General features: G+C 57.7%; 1 protein-coding gene across 2 annotated transcripts; it reads left to right on the top strand.

The window, feature by feature from the left end:
• Nucleotides 1-6,588: 6,588 nt before the first annotated feature.
• Nucleotides 6,589-21,507, top strand: SSU72 (SSU72 homolog, RNA polymerase II CTD phosphatase). Of its 2 annotated transcripts, none has more exons than XM_058674291.1 (5): nucleotides 6,589-6,748; nucleotides 10,916-11,059; nucleotides 20,784-20,923; nucleotides 21,032-21,172; nucleotides 21,326-21,507. In XM_058674291.1, exons 1-5 carry the CDS (start codon nucleotides 6,669-6,671, stop codon nucleotides 21,490-21,492), a joined length of 672 nt encoding a protein of 223 aa, XP_058530274.1. In that variant the 5' UTR covers nucleotides 6,589-6,668; the 3' UTR covers nucleotides 21,493-21,507. The 2 variants fall into 2 exon arrangements, with proteins under 2 accessions (XP_058530274.1, XP_058530277.1); XM_058674294.1 differs by having other exon boundaries at nucleotides 21,032-21,150; nucleotides 21,326-21,465.
• The last annotated feature ends 372 nt before the right edge of the window (nucleotides 21,508-21,879 follow it).

Genomic DNA, 21,879 nt, shown 5'->3' with positions numbered 1-21,879 from the left:
TGGAGTGGGGCGCCAGGCCAGTCTAGGCTGCTGTGGTGGGAGGAGGCACAGCCGAGGGGCTTACTGGGGTCCTGCCCAGTAGGGCAGCCCTGCAGGCTGGCCACCTTGAGGGCTGGCCTCACCTTCCTTCCAGCATCCCTAGGCTCCACTTGGCCCAGTGCACCTGCCTGTCTCACCCAGGAGGCGCAGTCCAGGAGCAGGAGAGTCCTTCCTTGAACCCACATGGCTGCCCCACCCAGAGAGTGGTTTTGTCTTGGCTTTCCGGAGTGTCTCGGTGTTTCATCTTCTCACTTTCTGGGGTGGGTGTGGTGTGGTAGGTGAGCAGGCGAAGCCCCCACTTGGGCTGTGGCCCCCCACCTCCACAACTCCCTGCTGATACATGTGCCACCATCGTGGGCACCATGTGGGCATCAGGGAGCGGTTGGCACTCTCCCTGCTTGTACCCAGCTTGGTTTTCTTTCCCTGTCAAGCTTTCCTGGCATGGAGCAGAGGTTGTCTGCTCTGACCCCGGAGCTGCAGGAAGCCCAGGCCCTCGGCTTCTCGGCGAGGTGATGTGGCTCGAGGACTTGCAGCCACTGTGGCGGAGGCTCTCCTGGGCATATACCCTTGGAGCTGCAGCCAGTGCCCAGCCCCAGGGCCCTCTGGGGAGCTCCTGGGCCTCCCTGCTGCAGCACGTGTCCTCAAGCAGTCAATCAGAAGGAGCCTGGAGTGCAGGTGGAAGGTCTCACACACTCAGCCACTGGGATAGTCCCTGCTGCCTCCCAGGGTGTACGCAGGCAGGAAGCGGGAGCTGGAGCAGAGGTCAGTGCTTGGACCTAGAAACCACGGGGTGCCGGTGTCCCCAATAGCATTTTCACCGCAGCCCTACAAGCCCACCCCTGCAGCCTGTGTCACTGATTCCCAAAAGATTTATGGGAAGGCAGTAAGGAGAGGGAGAGGCATCTTCCTGTCCGCTCGCTCATTCCTCAGATGGCCACAAGGGGGTGGGCTGCTGGGCCAGGCAGCTCCAGCCAGGACGCCTGTGTGCGTGCCATGGCCATCTTCCACTGCCTTCCTACCCAGGTAGATTAGCAGGGACCTGGATTGGAAGCAGTAAGAGCTGGCGCCCACATGGGACGGCAGAACCAGCCGTGTGCTGTGCTGGCTCCATCTTTTACGTTTTAGACCAGTTGACAGTCCCATATGGTGAGTGGGTGCTGTTGGACCGCACAGCCCTGCTTACCTCTTCACTGTTTTTATAATTCAATGAACTTATTTTTGAATTTTCACTTACTTTCTTTGAAAGGCGTAAAGGGAGTGAGTACGGGAGGACCCATCTGCTCTATCCCCTGCGGCCAGGAGACCAGTGATGGTGGGAGTTTCTCTGAAGCTTCCCTTTATTACTCCTTATATACTCTTTCCCCCAAGCCCTTGAACCAAACAATAGGATGCCAATGAGTCCCATTCCACCGGGTGCTTTTAGCCCCAAGCCCATTTCCTGTAGTGCTCAGCTTAACGAGTGCTAATCAACTCCTTAGCCCACAACACTGCCACACCAGTGAGTCAGAGTGAGGGTCCCAACTCTGCCAGCTCCCTGAGAAAGCAGCAGGGGACTGGGCCCTTTTGCCCAACAAGGATGAACAGGTCAAGGATGTTGTGGCCATCTGGTGTGTGAACAAGCAGACGCAGATTCATCTCCCAGTTACTTACAGACATATTTTTAGTGGATAGGCAAAGTTGCAATAGAAAGACGAAAGACAGATCAAGACCATCCACCCTCTGATTCATTGCCTAAATGGCCGTGGTGGCTGGAGCGGGCCCGGCGGAGGCCTGCAGCAACAGCATCAGAGACCCAGAGCCATTGCACTGACGGTGGCTCCTCCTGGCCTTGGGGCTTGGGGAGGCAAGTGGCCAAAGGGAGAGACCATGGAGGAACTAGCCGGCCTCCCTGAGCTGTCAGCTCTGTCCTCACAGGGACACCACCTGGCTCAATGGGCAATGGAGGCACAAGCCCTGAGATGGCACAGCCAGCCCCTCGGAGCCGGGACTGCCAGCACGAGGGGCAGGAGCACGTGACTTGCTACAGGGTCCATGGACTGTGGTGGTGGAGCAGAGAGAGCAGGGCACACGCTCCAGGCACACCTGCATGGCGTCTCTAGGGACCGGGGCTACGCTGCAACTAGCGGAGAGCACAGATGCAGTGCCAGTCCCGTCTGCTGCCTGCTGATGGCAATGAGCAGAAAATGGCAATGTGTGAGCTGGGTGAAGTGCAGGCTCTGGCCTGGCCCAGCCCTGGCCAGTGTGCCCATTTGAGAAGGGAACTGGAAGATGGAAGGCTCCGTCTGTTTCAAATAAATGAACGCATAGCTATAAAAATAAATAAAGGGGAGGCCTGGTGTGATGGCCTGGTAGCTAAATCCTCCACTTCCCTTCCAGCCCCCTGCCTGTGGCCTGGGAGAGCAGCCGAGGACGGCCCAATGCACTGGGACCCTGCACCCGCGTGGGAGACCCGGAGGAAGCTCCTGGATCCTGGCTTCGGATCAGCTTAGCTCCAGCTATTGCAACCACTTGGAGAGTGAATCAGTACACGGAAGATCTTTCTATATCCTTCTCTCTGTAAATTTTGCCGGAATCCAACTCCAGCCGAGTCTGGAACTCTTGCAGGCTGCGCGGAGTAGGCGTGAAGAGGAAAGCAATGGACAGCTGCGATTTCAGGATCATCATGGACGATGCAGAAAGCTGTCCCCTTTATCCAGACACTCTCAGAAGCTCTGGCACAGATGTTTGACGTCATAGTCAAGTGGGTGTGTCCAAGAATTATTCTGCTGTTTGTTTCTCAATAGATGTATATCGATCATATCAACCAGTGACACATTGCTGCTACAATCCTCATTCTACAACTTAATCTTGAATCAGTTCAGGGAAGAAATGTATCACAAAGAAAAGGAGAACCTAAAGATCAAGGAAAGAATGAGACCCTAAACACAGGTCCCTTGATTAGCGTAAAGTCGGTGGGGACAGCCGAGACGGCGTGAATAATAAAAAGCCCTTTTGCAAGATGTTGTTAGTGACATCAACCTCCAAGCTCACACTAATAGTAAAAAGCCAACTCCACAGCAGACAATGCCTGAGTGGATTACAGAATTCCGCAGGGCGGTCCGGTGTCCATGCAAAGGGAGGTGCGGCTGCTTTCAGGTGATGTAGAAGCATCCCTTGGCTCTGCCGTACAGTGGCAAATTCTTGCATGATGATTTCCTTGTATCAGAGAGACTTATTTCGCTGAGCACAATGGTCGTTAATTGGGACCACCTAGTTGCAAATGGCATTTCAATCTTTTTGCCTTTCTAACGGGTCCCTCGTCCAGCGAGTGAATCTCCCACACAGGTGCTGGCTCTTATGAGGATTTATTGAAGGACAAACTAATTACATAACATAACAAAACAAGAAATCCAAGTATAATACAGAAGGGCAGTAACTACAGCATATTTACAGGCTTCCTCTTCTACTACTACTACCACTGCTCTACCACTACTCCTCTTTGTTCTTCTTCTTCTTTGTTCTCTCTCAAACTTAGGTTAAAACCCTATCAACAGCCAATCCCAACAGGGCTGCTTGGCCACGCATCAAACACACCAATCACAACCTTGATCACACACACACACCAATCACAACTCTGATCACGCGCACACCATGTAGACTGCATGAGACCTTGAACCAATCTTCTGCAACTTCCTAAAACTTGTTTACTGCCTTTGTGCCTTGAGAAGACAATAACAAGCGCCATCTTGGGGCAAAGTCCCACTCTCCACACCTTTCAATAAGAACAAATACATTTTTTAAAGATTTACTTATTTTTACTAGAAAGTCAGATATACAGAGAGGAAGATCTTCGGTCTGCTGATTCACTCCCCAAGTGACTGCAGCGGCCAGAGCTGAGCTGATCCAAAGCCAGGAGCCTCCTCCAGGTCTCCCACATGGGTGCAGGTCCCAAGGCTATGGGCGCCTTTGACTGCTTTCCCAGGACATGAGCAGGGAGCTGGATGGAAGTGGGACCACCAGGATCAGAACCAGCACCCACACCTCCCTCCTGAGTTATCACTCCCACCAGAGAGCATGGGGGCCAGGCCTGGGGCAGACCTGGCTGGACAGAACGGCACCCACCAGCATGTATGTAGGTTGGATAGTGGGCCCAGTTGGGTTGAACAAGGCTTCAACGCCCATTGGCACGTAGAACAGCTGAATGGCATGTGGGCCAGACCGGGACAGTCTGCGGTACATATGGGTGTTACAGAGTGTGAGCGAGGTCGTCCTAGACAAGTCTAAGGTTTATCAAGGAGTCTTTATTAACCAAGCTTGGTGATAATAGAGCACACTAGAAATAGCAAATCACAAGTCCACATGGCAAGCCAACCGATCATAATCCAACCAAACATAACCCCAAAGGAACAAATGGTCCTTACCCTGAAGTCCATCCATTAAGCTGAAGACCTATGTCCCAGCTTCCCCAACAATACAAGTTACCCTAAGAGCCATGCAGCAAGTAACCTGGACACACTTACAAAGCTGCAGACATTCACCTTTCCCTGGCTTCTCTGCCCACATTCCATCACTGCCAGGCCTCATCCCTCCTGGAACTCCTGACAGCACACAAACCAGAAACAACATTATTATATCCAGTGTCCCATCTAAGCAGTACACAGGGACCATGCTCAGGGGATTACCTGTCCTGAGTCAGCCAAGACTCGAGGTGCCAGAGCAATGGAAGCACCTGACCAGAAAGAGGGTGAGCTCCCACCCCCCTTCACAGGCCTTTTAAAGGGCTTGTGAGGGGAGTGGTTACACAACAATGCAATACCGTCCCCTCTCAGTTGACAGATGAATCACAGGTGGGCAGGAGTGAATACCTAAGTGGTGTGGGGGGAGTGGCTGAGGATGAAAGTAACATTCCATTGCGTGGCCTAGGCTTAAGTCCTCACCTTGAACGCCCCAGGATCCCATATGGACGCCAGTTCTAATCCCGGCAGCTCCACTTCCCATCCAGCTCCCTGCTCGTGGCCTGGGAAAGCAGTTGAGGATGGCCCAAAGCTTTGGGACCCTGCACCCGTGTGGGAGACCCAGAAGAGGTTCCAGGTTCCCGGCTTCGGATCGGCACAGTACCGGCTGTTGTGGCTCACTTGGGGAGTGAATCATCGGATGGAAGATCTTCCTCTCTGTCTCTCCTCTCTGTATATCTGACTTTGTAATAAAATAAATAAATCTTTAAAAACAATTCCATTGCTGTTAGGCCCCACCTTCAGGACAGAGGGTGGGGACACAGCCACATTTCATTTGCCCACTGTCACTGGGTGCTGGCTATCACTGACTGCCCCCCATAACAATGGGCAAACACGGGAACCAGGGTCGGGGGCGGGCATGGTGGGGTTATTACAGGTTGCTCCAACTAGGCTCCAGCTCCCACTGGTTTGGGTGGGGGCCAAGTGTGTGGTGGGCAGAATCAGGCTGGACTATAACACCCATTGATGTGTGGAAGACAGGGCTGGAAACAGAACTGACCCAGCAATTGCAACCATCAGCATCTGCACAAGCTGATTGAGGCGACAGACTGTGCCAGACCCTGTAATGGCATGCACACACAAGAATCTGGTCTGGGATCACTTCATTTCTTTGCGGATCTCCCCAATTAAATTGCCGATCTCAGAACCCCAACCATGTGTTCCATGGTCTGTCATGGAGTGCAAGTGTCAAGAGTTGGGTCTCCTCAGAGACTCAGACGGAGCAGAGGACAGCGTATCCAGGTGCACCTGCAGGATATGGTGGTCCATCGGACCCTGCAGAGGACACCCGGTAACACAAGAGGACGGAGGACAGAACAAATCAATCAACTGCTCCAGCCATGTGTTGGCAGTGAAGGTCTGGGCAAACGGAGTGGATTCTTCAGCAATTTCATTGTACTTGGAATAGCGAGAAAACCACTTCAGCAGGAACCTCGGAGCATGCCCACGTCGGGGACCTGGGCTGGGTGGGAGGTCGGGTGGGGCTTCTCCTTCTGTCTCCCCTTTACCCCAATAATGTGGAAACAATAGTTTTACCCACTTTCCTGTAGCCCTTGACCCTTTGTGCCCTAATCAACTATGTGAAGATTGTAAAACCTAGCACCAGCACCCATATGGGATCCCAGCGCGTTCAAGGCAAGGACGTAGGCTCCTGTGCTGGGAACAATATTAAATAAGTAGAGTCCAGGGGTTGGCATTATGGCATGTGGTGTCAGCCATGCCGGATGCAGTTCCCCTTCCGGGTACTGGGTGAACGCCCGGCCGACTGGACAGTCCTCTCGGCGCGCAGCATGCGGGGCTGGTGCTCGAGCCTTGACCTTCGGCCAGCCCTGCGCTGCCCCTGCAGGAGGCTGTGGACCCTCAGGAGGCTGGCAGGAGGGGACCGGTCAGGGGGCCGGCCAGCCAGGGGGACCCCCATGGAGACGGCCTCAGGGACAGCCAGGAAGACGGCCATGGGGAAGGCCAGGAGGACAGCGGCGCGGCGCGGCGCGGTGACGTCACGGCCCGATCTCCCCCGCCCTAGCAGCGTCCCTCCGGCCTCCGGCGGCGCGGCGCTGTGACGTCACTGCCAGCTCCCGGGCCGCGAACGTCCGGCCACCGCCATCTTGGTCGTGGGCGTCGCGCGAGGGCTTCGCCATGCCGTCGTCGCCGCTGCGGGTGGCCGTGGTTTGCTCGAGCAACCAGAACCGCAGCATGGAGGCGCACAACATCCTCAGGTAGGGGCGCTTCCTCGACCGGCCCCGCTGTCCTCGCGGTGTCCGCCGACGCCGACCCCGTCCCGTGCCAGCAGCGGCTTCCGCTCCGTGTCCCCGTGGGCCAGTGGCCGGGGGAGGGAGACGGGTGGGCCTGTGTCCGGGGGACGGGGAGAGCCCGTGTCCAGGGGAGCAGTGTGTCCTGTGTCCGGGGGAAGGAGACGGGGAGGGCCCGTGTCCAGGGGAGCAGTGTGTCCTGTGTCCGGGGGAAGGAGACGGGGAGGGCCCGTGTCCAGGGGAGCAGTGTGTCCTGTGTCCGGGGGACGGGGAGGGCCCGTGTCCAGAGCAGCGATGTGTCCTGTGTCCAGGGGAGGGACACGGGGAGGGCCTGTGTTGCATGTCCAAGGGACGGGAGGCCCTGTGTCTGGCCAGGTGGTCTTGTGCCCGGCCAGGTGGTCTTGTGCCCGACCAGGTGGTCCTGTGCCCCAAGCACACTGGGCGTGTAGACTGCGAGAGCCCAGCTGCTCGTGGGCTTCTGGGGTGCAGTTTGGACACGAGGAGAAGACGTCCTGCACTAGCCCCTCATTCCGTCGCCCAAGTTGGCTCCGTGTGGGCCGCGGGGCCCTCCGGACTGTGGCCCGCACCTGCTGCTGGCCAGAGGAGCTGCGGACTCTGTGCCCCCGGGTCAAGGCCAGCTGGCTGGGCCTCTCAGAGTCCAGAGTGCCACTGTGGCTTTTGCAGGCGCCCTGCCTGCATTTGCTGGGCTCCTCGTTGCCTCTCACAGTTCCTGACTCACTCGGTCCTGGGGTGGGTGCCCCACCTGCTGGCCTCAGCTGCAGCGGAAGAGCCACAGTCCCATCGGGGTCTCCATCCATCCTTGCCGACAGGGCTGGCTTTGCAGGCTGGGGTCTAGTCCTGACCCTGACCCTGACCTCTGCCAGCCCTGCGGAAAGGTGAGCTGTGTGGTTGGCGTGGTGATGGCCGCTGTTCTCCAGGTAGGTTGGGCATTTGACTTGGCTTGGAGGGATCGGGGGTACCAGGTGTTGGTGCCATCGCTGGTGGACAGCTGAGAACGAGCCGCAGGAAGCAGACAGGAGGAGTGGAGGTTCCAGGCTGAGCCGGTGGTGCCAGGGTTTGTTGGTATACTGACATTTTCTGTTTTGCTTTCCCAGGCTTAAAGCTAGGTGGGGAGAGATGTGAGCTTTGAGCAGCAGGTCTGGTTTTCAAAGCCATGCTTAAAATATGGCTCATGACCCCAGTGCAAAACACCAGACAACACCAGCAGTGTTGTGGAGCAGTGGAGTGGCCAGTCTCAAGTCCTCTTTTGTTATTAGAAAGGCAGACGTACAGGAGGAGAGCCAGTGAGACACTTTCCATCTTCTGGTTCACTCCCCAAGCAGCAATGGCTGGAGCTGAATGGATCCTGAGCCAGGAGCCAGGAGCCTCTTTGGGATCTCCCATACAGGTGCAGGGTCCCAAGACTTTGGGCTGTCCTTGACTGATTCCCTAGGCCACAAAAAGGGAACTGAATGGGAGGTGGGACTGCCAGGATTAGAACCAGCACCCATATGAGATCCTGGTGCTTGATGGGACAGGGTTAGCTGTTGAGCTGTGTTCCCGGCCCGACAACTGATTTCTTTCTTTTTAAAACATTTTATTTATTTACTTATTAAGATTTTATTTATTTTATTGGAAAGGCAGATAGAGAGGAGGAGAGACAGAGAGGAAGATCTTCTGTCCGATGATTCACTCCCCAAGTGAGCCGCAACGGCCGGTGCTGCGCTGATCCGAAGCCAGGAGCCAGGAACTTCTTTCCGGGTCTCCCACATGGGTGCAGGGTCCCAAGGCTTTGGGCCATGCTTGACTGCTTTCCCAGGCCACAGGCAGGAAGCTGGATGGGAAGTGGAGCTGCCGGGATTAGAACCGGCGCCCATATGGGGTCCCAGCACGTTCAAGGCAAGGGCCTTAACCATTATGCTATTGTGGCGAGCCCTTACAGCTGATTTCTAAAGTCAGCAAATTGAATACAAAAGAATATTTCTGATCGGATCCTGCCTGCCAGCCTAGCGGCTAACCCTTTATCGTGCTTGCGTGGGGATCTGTGTGTGCTGTGGGAGGGGTGGGTTCCCCACTCATGTCCAGCAAGTGTCGGATTCGCCAGCGTCTGGATGCACGTGGCATGCTTTCTTTTTTCTTCTCAGTTCTTCTTTTATTTTTAAAGATTTATTTATTTTTACTGGACAGGCAGAATCACTGAGAGGAGAGATGTCCCATCCGCTGGATCAGTCCGCAAATGGCCACAGTGGCCGGAGCTGAGCCGATCCAAAGCCACAAGCCAGGAGCTTCTTGGAGGTCGCCCACGTGCGTCCTGAGGCCCAAGCACTTGAACTGCTTTCCCAGGCCACAAGCAGGGAGCTGGATGGGAAGCGGAACTGCCGGGATTAGAACCGGAGTTCATATGGGACGAGGACTTTAGCCACTAGGCCGCGCCGCCGGGCCCAGGCCAGAGCACTTGAGCCATCCTCTGCTGCTTTCCAGGTCACAATCAGAGAACTGAATTGCAAGTGAAGCATGCGGGACACAAACCGGTGCCAGTGTGGGATGTTGGGTCTTGCAATGGAAGATTAACTATTTAGGCCATTGTGTCAGTCCCCGGACATTGTATTTTTCCAAATATATGTGGTCCTGCAGTGTTAAATCATGAAGGTTTACTATTTATTTAGAGACTTAATTATTTTTATTTGAAAATTGTTTTTTCCAAGGAGAGGTTGAAGTACAGAAAGAGAAAGCCTTATGTGCTGCTTTCCCACCACCCGCTTGGTCAGGTGACTGTGGTGGCCTGAGCTGAGCTGAGCTGAGGCCAGGGCCCAGCAACCTCTCAGTCTCCCATCTAGGGGCAGGGAGCTGGATTGGAAGTGGAGCTGCTGGGATTAGAACCGGCGCCCGTATGGCATCCTGGCACGTTCAAGGCGAGGACTTTAGCTGCTAGGCCACGGCGCCGGGCCCAGGGTGCCAGTCCTAATCCTGGTGGCCCCCACTTCCCATCTAGCTCTCTGTGGCCTGGGAGAGCAGTGGAGGACTGTCCAAAGCCTTGGAACCCTGCACCCGTGTGGAAGACCAGGAAGAAGCTCCTGACTTCTGGCTTCGGATCAACTCAGTTCAGTTCCAGGCGTTGTGGCCATTTGGGGAGTGAATCATCAGATGGAAGATCTTCCTCTCTGTCTCTTATCCTCTTTATATATCGGGCTTTGCAATAAAAATAAACGAATCTTAAATAAAAAAGAGGGAGTCAGAAAGTCGCTTTCAGGGCAGGCCCTCAGGCTCAGTGGTTCCGCGAGTGACGTGCCAGACCTTGCAGCACACGGCCACCAGGCCGGACCGAGTGTGATTGTTGGAGATGGCTGCTTTCTCCTGGTCCATTCCCTGCTGCCTGCAGCCTGAGCTCCCGCCTTGGGATTCACACGGCGCAGGTGCCTCGGGCTGCTCAGCTCTTCTTGCTGTGGCTCCTGCCTTGGGGGCATCGGGACATGGTGTGGGGACAGTTGGAAGAAGCAGCTAAAACACCGTTAGGCATGTTCATTCCACCAGCACGCACGGTCGTGTCGGTTGTGTCCTGGCTTTGGGGTTAGGGTGTGCCCTGTTAGGGCTCAGTGTTTGTGCAGGAGTCGGTGATGGTGGAGTTCATTTGGGTCTTGTGTAACCGGTTTCAGAATTAAGCTGTATTTAAACATTAAAGCTGTGAGGTCAGTGACCACTTGGAGATCCGCTGCTAGCAGTGGACACACAGTTAGCACGTTTAGGTGCTGCGAGGGGCGAGTCCCCATGTGGGCCACGCAGAGGGAGCCTGGGCTTCTGGCCTCCGCGGGGCCCTGCCATGGCTCTTGTGGGCATTGGGGCGTGAACTGTGGTGCAAGGTCTCCCCCACTCCCTGTGTGGGTGCAGGGTCTCCCCAACTCCCTGTGTGGGTGCAGGGTCTCCCCCACTCCCTGCGCATAGGTGCGGTGTCTCCCCCACTCCCTGTGTGGGTGCAGGGTCTCCCCCACTCCCTGTGTGGGTGCAGGGTCTCCCCAACTCCCTGTGTGGGTCCCTCAGTGCGCGTTTCCGCGCAGCTCCTGGTGCTTGGGCCTTGCCGCTGTGACGCGCCTGCCTTCTCTGTGCCCTAATGCTGCTGCTCCTGCTTTTGTCTTTCAGCAAACGAGGATTTAGTGTGCGCTCATTTGGAACCGGGACTCACGTGAAGCTTCCAGGACCAGCGCCCGACAAGCCGAATGTTTATGATTTCAAAACCACTTATGATCAGATGTACAATGATCTTCTTAGGAAAGACAAGGAACTGTATCCCCAAGGTGTCATGGGTGTCGTGCAGGCAGCCCCGCCAGGGTGCACAGCTCATCCTCTCCGCAGCCTCAGCTAAGGGAACTCTGGTGCTCTTGCTTGTTTTGTAAGGCTTATTATTTGAGAACCAGGGTTTGGGTGAGAGACAGATGTTGCATCCACTGATTCCTTCTCCACGATGGCTATGACAGCTGCGGCTGGGCCGAGACAAAGGCAGGTCTCCACCTGGACCCAAGGGGCCAGTTGGGCTGCATTCCCCTGCTTTCCCAGGCCAGTGGTGGGGGCTAGACCAGCAGCCCGGACTGGATCCAGTTCCCAGATGGGGTTGCTGGCGTCACAGGCAGCAGCTTAGTGTGTGGAGCGTGATGTGGCCCTGGGTTGGGGGCAGTACATGTCAGACTGCATGGCTGTGTGCCAGTGCACGGCCGTGTGAGGTCCCTGACAGACAGCTGAGCAGGTGGTGCTGGCATGCCCTGCCCAGGGGCGGGGGACACTGAGACCCTCCACACAGTTCCTGTGCCAGTGGACGCGTGCCTGAGCATGTCTCAGGGTACATGTATGCATGTGTGCACTGGGTTGTGAGCACATGATTGCATCGAGAGTGTCTACATGTATGTGCTTGGGTGTGTTAGTGTGTGTTCTGGGTACATGTATGAGTGGTGTGCACACGTGTGGTACACTGGGGTGTATATGCTGAGCGGTGTGCACGTGTGTGTGTGGTTGTACACTGGGGGGTGCTGGGGTGGGTGTATGCTGAGTGGTGTGCACACGTGTGGTTGTACACGAGTGCATGTATGAGCAGTGTGCACATGGGGTTGTACACCGGGGGTATGTATGCTGCGTAGTGCGCACACGTGTGTGGTTGTACATTGGCATGTGTGTGTGTTCTGGGATATGTACACCAGGATGCGCACATGTGTGTAGGGGTGTGTGTGTGTGTGTGCTGGGTGCGTGCTGGCTGCTGGACGAGGACTCGGTTCTTAGAGGGCTGCCGTCTGTTGCAGAACAAAGTTGGAATTATGGGAGCAAACTTGATTTCAGGAGAGGATTCGCCGGCTGCTTTGGCTGAGTCAGAGGTGTCCCACCTGCTGATGCACTGCCCACGTGGCCACGGTGGCCGGGACGGACAGTCTGCCGTGTGAGTACGGGCCGAGCATTGGCGGCAGCCTCCAGCAGAAGTGGAGCAGCCGGGGCTCCCCGAGAGCCTGGGTGCGATGGTGGCAGCGCAGTGGCTGCTCCTGCTGCCTATGCCAGGGTTGCCCGCACAGCATCTCACAGTCCCTCATCCTCACTCAGGGTCTTTTGCTTGTTAGAGGGACTTGCGCGGTGCACATAGCGGAGCGCAGACACACCAGGATGAAATCATTGTGTCTGAGCATGAGCAGGTTTGAGATTTGTTACAAGCTGGATTTATTTTTTAAGATATATTTTAGGGCTGGCACAATGGCTCAGCTGGGTAATTCTCCACTTCCCAACCCTGCCGTGCCGTTTGGATGCAGGGTCATGTCCTGGCTGCACTGCTTCAGTCTTCCATTCACGGGTTCACTCCACCCGTGGGTACAGCAGCCAGAGCTGGGCCAGTGTGAAGCCAAGAGCCTGAAGCTGAGCAGGGAGCTGGATTGAAAGTGGAGGAGCTGGACCCTGAGCCGCACCCAGATGGATGCTGGCACCACAGGCAACAGCCTAACCTGTGCTCCACAGGGCCCCAGAGGCCGCGCTAGTGAGATGTGGGGCTGGGTGCAGGTGGACATTGTGTCGCCTGGTGCCGCAACATGTTGCAGTTGCTGGGGGCACTGGGACAGAGGTAGGAGCGCTGCCCAGCAGTCAGGGTGGGGACTCAACAGCAGCAGTCCCAGGGGTCTCCAGAAGCCAGCCCGTGCAGAGAGCCCTGCTCCTCGGGCACTGTCAGTACAGCTGGCCCACCCCTCTTGGCTTGGACAGGCCCTGTGGGATGTCACACGGCTCTGCCTCGTGTCCCTGGGTTCCTGGCTGGACTGGGCTGCCACGCGCTGCAGCTGATGTGGCGTTGTCTGATTTCAAAAATTGTCCCCTTGTGCCAGCACGATGGCTCAGTTGGCTAATCTCCCCTTCAAGCACTGGGATCCCATATGGGCAGCAGTTTGAGTCCTGGTTGCTTCACTTCCCATGCAGCTCCCTGCTGACCCACCTGGGGAGGAAGCTCCTGTGTTTGGGTAACTGAGCTGCGACCACTGGGGGAGTGAACCAGCGGGTAGAAGGTGTAAGTCTACTTTCAGTACAAATAAATGTTAAAAATAGTAAGGGCCCGATGCAGTAACATAGTGGCTGGAGTCCTTGCCTTGCATGTGCCGGGATCCCATATGGGTGCCTGTACGTGTCCTATTGGCCCTGCTTCCCATCCATCTCCCTGCTGGTGGCCTGGGAAAGCAGTGGAGGATGGCACAGAGCCTTGGGACCCAGCACCACGTGGGAGACGTGGAGTAGCTCCAGGCTCCAGCTGTTGTGGCTACTTGTGGAGTCAATCAACAGATGGGAAATCTCTGTCTCTTCTTTCTGTTATCTGACATTCCAGTATAAATAAATAAATCTAAACAAATACTAATAAGAGGAAATTGTGCCCTGCACAGGCTAATCCTCCCTGTGAGTGCCGTGCGTGTCCTGGCTGCTGCTCTTTGGTCCGCAGGGGAAGGCAGCAGAGGAAGACCCAGGTGGGAGACCTGGGAGGGGCTCCTGGCTCCTGGCTTCAGACTGGCCCAGCCCTGGCTGTTGCATCCGTTTGGGGAGTGAACCATTGGATGGAAGATTTCTCTTTGTAAATCTGCCTTTCAAATAAAAATGAATGTTTACCAAAAACAACCGAGAGCAGTTGCCCCTGTGAGGTTGGTACCTCCTGTTATGGCTGTTGTCCTGGTGGCGGCGGCTGGCGGCAGCGAGCACACGCCCACCCTCAGTAGGCCTGAGTTTTGCCTTTTTAATATATTGTTTTGCATTTAAAAATTTTTTGAAGACTTTTTTTTCCCTGAAATTATTTGAAAGGCAAATTTTAGAGGAGAAAGATCTCTATCCACTGCTAATTCCCCAGATGGCTTCAACTGCTGGAGGTGAGCTGGAGGCGGGAAGCTTCTCTGGTCTGGTTCTCTCTGGGGGTACAGGGCCCAAGCACTCGGTCCGTCTGCTGCCAGGACACGAACCAGTGCCCAGAGTGGATGCTGGCACCTCCTGGTGGTGGATTAGCCTGTTGCTGGGTGTTGACCCATCACTTGGGATCAGGCCCATGGTCCAGTGTCACAAGCGGGTGGGGTCTGAACTCAGACCTGTGGCAAGTTGGAGCCGGGCCGTGAGCCCTGAGGTGTGGCCAGGGTGTGGTGGCTTTCCCCAAGGCACAGGCAGGTTGCAGAGTTTTAGAATTAGGGGTCCGGGACTCTCCAGTGCTCCCCCGTGTGATTGGCGAGAACAGGCTGGCGAGGCCGTTGAGATTTGACCCACGTGGGTTAAGAGGGGGTTTTATTCCCTGCATGGCACAGGCATGCCTTAAGTCCCTCGAGTTAAGGGTTCCTGATCGCTGGTCTCCCCAGGGCTGCGGGCTCTGTGCTGGCTGCTAGCCCTGGCATAGGCTCTTGAGAGCAGGCGGGCTGGCTTGCGGCCCTGCAGTGGGCCTGTGTGGGACAGTGGGTTCCCCGTTTGCTGAAAGGTGCCCACTCCCAGTGTCTGTGACCACAGACGCCTGGTAAAGGGAGTGGCCTGCTGTGCATGTGCCGTGGGTGGAGTCGTCCGCCCTCGCCAGCAGGCCGCAGCCCACGTCCTGCCTGCCCTGCTCTCAGCCCTGAGGAGTGCTGACGGGTGTTCTGTGTGCAGGTCTTCGCGTAGGGATGCTTGCGAGGTCGGTCTGGCTGGCAGTGTGTGTGGCACTGTGTCCTGCAGGTTTTTCTGTTGGTCTTGCTTGCCTGTTTCCTGCCTTGCAGTGTGTAGAGAGGGGCTGGGAACGTGTGCACACCCAGCCCTGGTAGATTTGGCCTTCTCCCTGCCCAGATGTTTCTGGCTCACTCTGTTGGGATTGGGTTTCCCAGCAGCTCTCAGCTTGTGAGACCCCTTTGTGGGAAGAGGTGGGAGTCGCCGTTGGGGGCTGGCATCATGGTGCCGTAGGGGAGGCTGCTGCTTGGGCGCCAGTGCCCTTCACTGGAGTCCCAGTCCTGCCCACAGGCTGGGAAGGTGGCCAACAGAGCCCGTGTGATTGCAGCCCAGCCCCCAATGCAAGAGACCCAGGTGCAGTTGCTGGCTCATGCCTGGCTTAGCCCTGCCTGCTTGCTGCCAGGTTACCTTTCAAATAAATCTCTGGGCCTGGCATGGTAGCCTAGTGGCTAAGGTTCTCGCCTTGCATATACCACAATCCCATATGGATGCCAGTTCTAATCCTGGTGGCCCCACTTCCCATCCAGCTCCCTGCTTGTGGCCTGGGAAAGCAGTTAAGAACGGCCCAGAGCCTTGGGACCCTGCACCCGGATGGGAGACCTGACAGAGGCTCTGGGCTCCTGGCCTCTGTTTGGCTCAGCTCTGGTTGTGGTGGTCACTTGGGGAGTGAATCATCGGACAGAAGATCTTCCTCTGTCTCTCCTCTCCATATTATCAGACTTTCCCAACGAAATAAATAAATCTAAAAAATATATATCTAAGGAATAGTCGTTTTGACCCAGAAACAGTGTCCCCTGACGGCGGGAAGGGAGTTGGCCAGAGCCGTGGCCAGGAGCCCCGGTCCTGGTTGCTGAGGCGGGATGATGTGGGCTGGCCCTGCCGCTCTCCTGGGGTGCACGGGAGGGTGTGCTGCATGAGTGCACATGCGTGCAGGGGCAGGCCTCACTGGACGGTGGGCGGCAGCCTTTCCCTGGCTGCTGGGGCTGGCACTGCCGCCCTTGGTCTTGGGTCTTTTGTAATTAGATGATTTTTAAAGTTTTCTTAAAAGATTTATTATTGCAAAAGCAGGTATACAGAGAGAAACCTCTTCCATGTGCTGGTTCACTCTCCAAGTGCTCCCAGTGGCCAAAGCTGAGCCGATCCGAAGCCAGGAGCCAGGAGCTTCTTCCTGGTCCCCCATGCTGGTGCAGGGTCCCAAGGCTTTCGGCTGTCCTCTACTGCTTTCCCAGGCCACAAGCAGGGAGCTGGATGGGAAGCGGGGCTGCTGGGACTAGAACCAGCACCCATATGGGATCCCGGCATGTTCAAGGCGAGGATATTAGCCACTAGGCCACCACGTTGGGCCCAGGAGTTGAGCCTTATTACGGAGCTGGGCTCCGGGGGAGAATACCCCCGTGGCTGGAGGCTTAGCTCCAAGCATCTGTGTCCAATCCGGTGTCGAGACCTCTGCTTGCAGACCTGTGTGTGCACACTCCGCTGATTGTGGTAAAAGGTGAAAATAAAGGGCTTTCCCAGCTTAGCCACTGCCTGCTGGCCTGGCCCGACCAGGCCTGTCACACCAGGCTGCTTCAGCCAGAGGCTGGGCCGTGGTCCTTTCTTAGTGGCCCTGTGGTCGTGTCCTCCACCAGTAGCTGTTCCCACGTGTTGGGGGTCACTCCTCTGCTGACCAGTTCCCCACGGGCTGACTGCCTGGCATTTCTGCTCGTGCCCAGGTGAGGTCTTAGCACCACAGCAAGCCATGCATTTGCCCCCCCCATGCCTGCAGCGTCTGGGCTCTGCTAGGCAGCGGGGTCACTTTCTCAGTGTCAACAGGGCAGCCCAGCAGCTCTCATGAGCTTATGCAAGGACCGACAAGTACAGGTCCCAAGTGGCCCCGTAGAGGGGCTAGGCCTGTGTCACCTCCAGGGGCCTGTGGGCCTGCCTGTCTGCCTCTGCCTTGTTCTGCCACCACAGCAGTGAGTGGGCAGGGCACTCTTCCCCAGCCTGGAGGGCTCTGGTTACCATGGCACCCCATGCCTACCACCTCTCTGCAGACTTGCTTGTGGGGACTGGCCGTTGCTGTCCCTTTGAGTGCGTCGCCGTGGACACCTGAGGTGAGCAGCCTTTGTTTCTCCATGCATTTCTGCAGCTGGACTCATTTTTAGCGTTGCAGAGAAGGACCTCGGGTTCGCTGCTCCCCAGTGGCTGCAGCTGCTGGCCGGGCTGGCTCAAGCTCAGCAGCACCTCCCGGCCTCCCCTGCGGGGCTGGGGACCGAGTGCTTGGGCTGTTCCTGCTGCCCTTGCAGGTGCTGTAGCAGGGAGCTGGATGGGAAGTAGAGCAGCTGGGACATGAACCCCTGGTCAGGGTGGGCTGATGTCCGTGCTGGGGCTTGTACACCCAGAAACCCCAGGTGAGCAAGCTCTGAACGTGGCTCTGCCGTGCCTGCCACCAGGAGGGCAGGTGGAGCTGGCCGGGCGAGGGGAGGCCTCCACATGGACCTCCGCGTCTGCCTTGGCCGCGACTCTGGCACTGACTGCTGCTCCTCTCACCAGCACCCTTCGGGGAGGCAGCGTCCAGCGGGCAGCCTGTGAGCCCTGGGGTGCCCGCCTCTGCTTGGCAATGCGGTGAGGCCAGTGACTGGGCAGCAGCTCGTGGCCTGGAGGGACCCTGCACTTGTGCTTGCCCCTGGGGGCGGGCCTGCCAGGTCTTCTGGGCACTGCTGGCCTCTTGGGGATGCTCCTTCAAGCTCCCTTTGCTTGCTTGTTTGGAAGAGGTTTACTTAGAGTTACAGATGGGGGAGAGAGTGCTCTCTTGTGCTGCCTCACTGCCCAGAGGGCCCCAAGCACAGTACGGGGGGCACCCTCCGCTGCCCTCCTGGGTGTGGGAGCAGCGGGGTCCCTGCATTGCAGCAGGAGCCGGGAGTGTGAGCAGGAACCTGGAGAGGAGGGGCAGGCAGCAGCTTCACGCACTAACCCTGTGCCTGCTTCGAGGGAGCATCGGCAGCCCCTGTTGTCCAGACCGGCACACTGGGGCTGTGCCGTGGGGAACCTCCTGGGCCTGCTGCCACACCCCCAAGCTCACCCTTGGGTGGCTCTGCTGCCGCGCCCCCCAGGCTCACCCTTGGGTGGCTGGCTGCCATCAGACATGAGCTCGTGTCTCAGTTGTATTCATGACGCCTTCTGCTCAGTGTGAGTTCTGCCGCCAGTTCGTCCTGTGACTGCTTTGGAGTTTTGCTTTTTCATTTTGGGGAGGTCTCAAAAAATTCAGTAATTTCCTTTTTAATTTTGATTTACTTTTATCTCAAAGATTTATAGAGAGGAGGAGACAGAAAGATCTGCCATCTACTGATTCACTCCCCAAGTGGCTGCAACAGCTGGAGCCGAGCCGATTCAAAGCCAGGAGCTTCCTCCAGGTCTCCCATGGGTGCAGGGTCCCAAGGCTTTCGGCCATCCTCTGCTGCTTTCCCAGGCCAGAGGCAGGGAGCTGGATGGGAAGTGGAGCAGCTGGGACATGAACCAGCGCCCACATGGGATCCTAGTGCATATAAGGCCATTTCACCAGGCCATATTTGTTAAGACTTTTGGCCAAGAGTGTGTTAAATGAAAAATTTCTTTGAAAGAGTTATAGGGGAAGGAGTACTTTGATCCATAAATCACTCCCAAGTGGCCACTATGGCCAGGAACTTCTTCCAGGTCTCCCACTTGGCTTACCATCCGCTTTCCCAGGCCACTGCAAGGAGCTGGATGGGAAGGGGAGCAGCTGGACTTTCGTGGCTCTGCCACAGTGCTGGCCAGCTCTGCTCCTGTTGCTGGCCTGGGCTCAGGGCTAGGGCCAGTGGGCACTCTGAGCCGGGAGCCGCACAGACACACTGGGCAGTAAGCTGCCTGTGCTGGGGGGTCCCGCCGTTGTCCCCTGTGGCTGGTACTTGCTGACTTGAGCAGCTGAGCTGCAGGGTGCCGTGATCGCCGACCCCATCCTCTGCAGGCCCATTCCAGCCTGCCTCAGGTGGCTGTCCCCTGAGGTGACGGCAGGTGTTATCACATTGTGCTATGGGCAGTCTGGAGGTGTTCCTGGGCTGTGCCGAGCAGGTTGGGCCAAGGACCCCTTGTGCATCAGGGTGTCCTGGCGCTCGTGCTTGCTTTGGGTGCGCCCAGCTGCCTCTGAATTTCTTAGTACCCCAAGCAGCAGAACCCCATCTGATGAGACCAGAAGCCTTAGGTAAGTTGTGAGGCGCAGAGCATGTGTGCCCTGCAGGAGAGGCAATCCTGTGAGGAGCATTTGGGGACGGAGCCAGTGGAGAGGTCCGAGTGCTGGGCATGGAGGCCAGTCCAGCATCCTGAACCCAGGGCTGCAGGCCACGTGGAGCTCTGCTCTCCCAGGTGATGTGTGGGTGCTGGCTGGCCTGGTCCCTGCCTACCTCACAGCCCTCTGGCTCAGCTGTGCCATTGTGCCCTGTGGGTGTAGGTACCTGGAGTTGCATGTCCTGGTGAGGACCTGTAGCCAGGAGTCCATTGTAGAGGGACTTGGGTTGGTAGTATTCTATTGGGTCATGGGGGAAGCCTCGTGTCTGGTTGAGGTCAGTGCCTAGGGTGCTGGGCTAATTCTGAAACCTGTCTCCATTCCCCTCCCTCTCCTTCCCTGTTCCCCTGGGCTCCTTTTGTGCCCGCCCCCCAGCTGGCTGTTCCCTGAATGTAACTTTTTACCTTGGACTAGAAACTCCAGGGGTCAGCGGGTTAGCAACATTGTAGAGGTGAGTGGCAGGAAGTGGAAGTGCCTGGCTTCCTGGGCAGACGGGTGGAAGCTGGTGCTCCCCAGCCACCCCTCCTACCCGAGGAGAGTGTGCCCTCAGAGGCAGCCCCCATCCCCTGCCACCCACCCGCTGGTCCCTCTGAGGTGGCTTTGGAGCCCGCTGCCTTGGTCGGGTTGTCCCAGCAGTGCACTTGCCAGCTCAGTGCGGGTTACGGCTCCCGCATCCACCTGGCCTGGTCCCTGAACTTGCCCTCTGTGGTCTGTGCGGAGCAGCATGGGAGCCTGCCCAGGCCGCAGGTCACGGGGACCCTCACAGCTGCGTCCTGTTCCCACAGCCTCTGCCTCCGTCCTGAGGCCTGGCCTTTGCCGGTTCCTGTCCTTGTCCAGCCTCGGGGCCTGCTGTCTGGGCCTCTCTTGGACGGCCGCCTACTCAGAAGGGCTAGCATCTCCTGGTTGCTCTCCAGACCAGCAAGTTCTATGCCTCAGGTCAGGCACTGCAGCCGAGTGCCCGGACCTTCCACCTGCTACTCACCATGCAAATGGGCACACCTGTGGGGCTGAGCCAGGCACTGCCCCTGGTCGCTCACGGTGATGAGCTAAAGCGTCATGGCTATGCAGCAGGAAGCTGGTCAGCCACAGAGCAGCCAGGACTCAGCCCAGGGTGTAGGTAGTGGCGTGCCAGGCTGCGCCAGCATGCTGAGGCCTGGCGGAGGATGGGAGCCTGTACTTCCACCTTCATTCATCTTGGCCGGCGGCTCCCTGCCGGGGTCCTTGGAGTCTTAGGGAACCACTCAGGCTTATTCTGGCTGGAGCTGGGTGACTGAACCGGGCCACAAAGCATCACTCAGCATTCCTGTCTGGGGACAACATGCATGTCCCCAACCGCCTGTGCTGCAGCCCACCGCAGGCCCTGTCCTGGGAACCCCGTCTCTGAGCGGCCTTTCACAGCCACTTTGGAGTTAGCCTTGAGCTCTGACCAGTGCCTCCCTGCTGGCTGGGCAGCGACGTGACCCGAACCGTGGCACATCTTGCAGGCTTCTGGGGACCAGGGTGGTCTGTGTGTGGTGGCATACACTCAGTCTTGCGGTTCCTTAACCTGGTCGCCAGCTACACGCAGAACGGCATCCTGCACATGCTGGACCGGAACAAACGCGTCAAGCCGCGGCCGGAGCGCTTCCAGAGCTGCAAGGACCCATTTGACCTCATCCTCACCTGCGAAGAGCGGGTCTACGACCAGGTGGTGGAGGGTAGGTACACTGTGCCGCCGTGGGGGAGGGGAGTGGGGGGCCACCCTCTTGGCTGGGCTCCCAAGCCTCAAAGGCTGGGGCGTCTGAGCTGTCACCCTGTCCCACCAGACCTGAATTCCAGGGAACAGGAGACCTGCCAGCCAGTGCACGTGGTCAACGTGGACATTCAAGATAACCACGAGGAGGCCACCCTGGGGGCCTTCCTCCTCTGCGAGCTCTGCCAGTGTGTGGGTGCTGGGCCCCGTGCGGGTGGATGCTGGCCCCGGTGGGTGGGTGCTGGGCCCCGTGGTGTCTGTCCAGCATGGGGCCCAGGCCCCGCGCGGCTGGGTGCTGGGCCTGGGTGGGTGGCTGGGTGCTGGCCCCGTGGTGTCTGTCCAGCACCTCAGGCCCCGCGTCCCGCAGATCCAGCACACGGAGGACATGGAGAACGAGATAGAGGAGCTGCTGCAGGAGTTCGAGGAGAAGAGCGGCCGAGCCTTCCTGCACACCGTGTGTTTCTACTGAGCTTGCCGCTTGTCCTGCCCGCCCGCACCAATAAACTCTGCCTGGGCACCGAGCTGCCTCTGTGAATGTATTTCTGGCCAGCACGTTGGGGCTGTACCCACGTGCTGCCCCCACACACCAGGACCTGTGGGAGGTCCTGCCGGGCACCAGCCTGGCCCTGCCTGTGCGGCTGGCATCTGTGGCCCGGGCAGCCTCTAGACCACAAGCCGCAGGCGCCCCTGTGACGCCCTAGAGGCCAGGCCGGCATGCCTCCCCCGCACCTGCACGCACACCACCTCCCCTGCTCCCCTGGGTCCCTGCGGCTCCCCCTGACCTCCCTGGGACGTGGCTGCCCCCTGCGGCCCTCACCTGGGATCTGGGCAAACACACGGACCGCCGAGCACAAGTGCGGATGGAGGCGGGCGAAGCGGGCCGTGGCCCTCGGGGCCGCGGGAGCGCTGGGCCGGCGCGGG

Source organism: Ochotona princeps, chromosome 2 (assembly GCF_030435755.1).
Source record: "Ochotona princeps isolate mOchPri1 chromosome 2, mOchPri1.hap1, whole genome shotgun sequence".
NCBI classification, from domain to species: domain Eukaryota; kingdom Metazoa; phylum Chordata; class Mammalia; order Lagomorpha; family Ochotonidae; genus Ochotona; species Ochotona princeps.
This window is presented reverse-complemented; position numbering and strand designations above follow the sequence as displayed.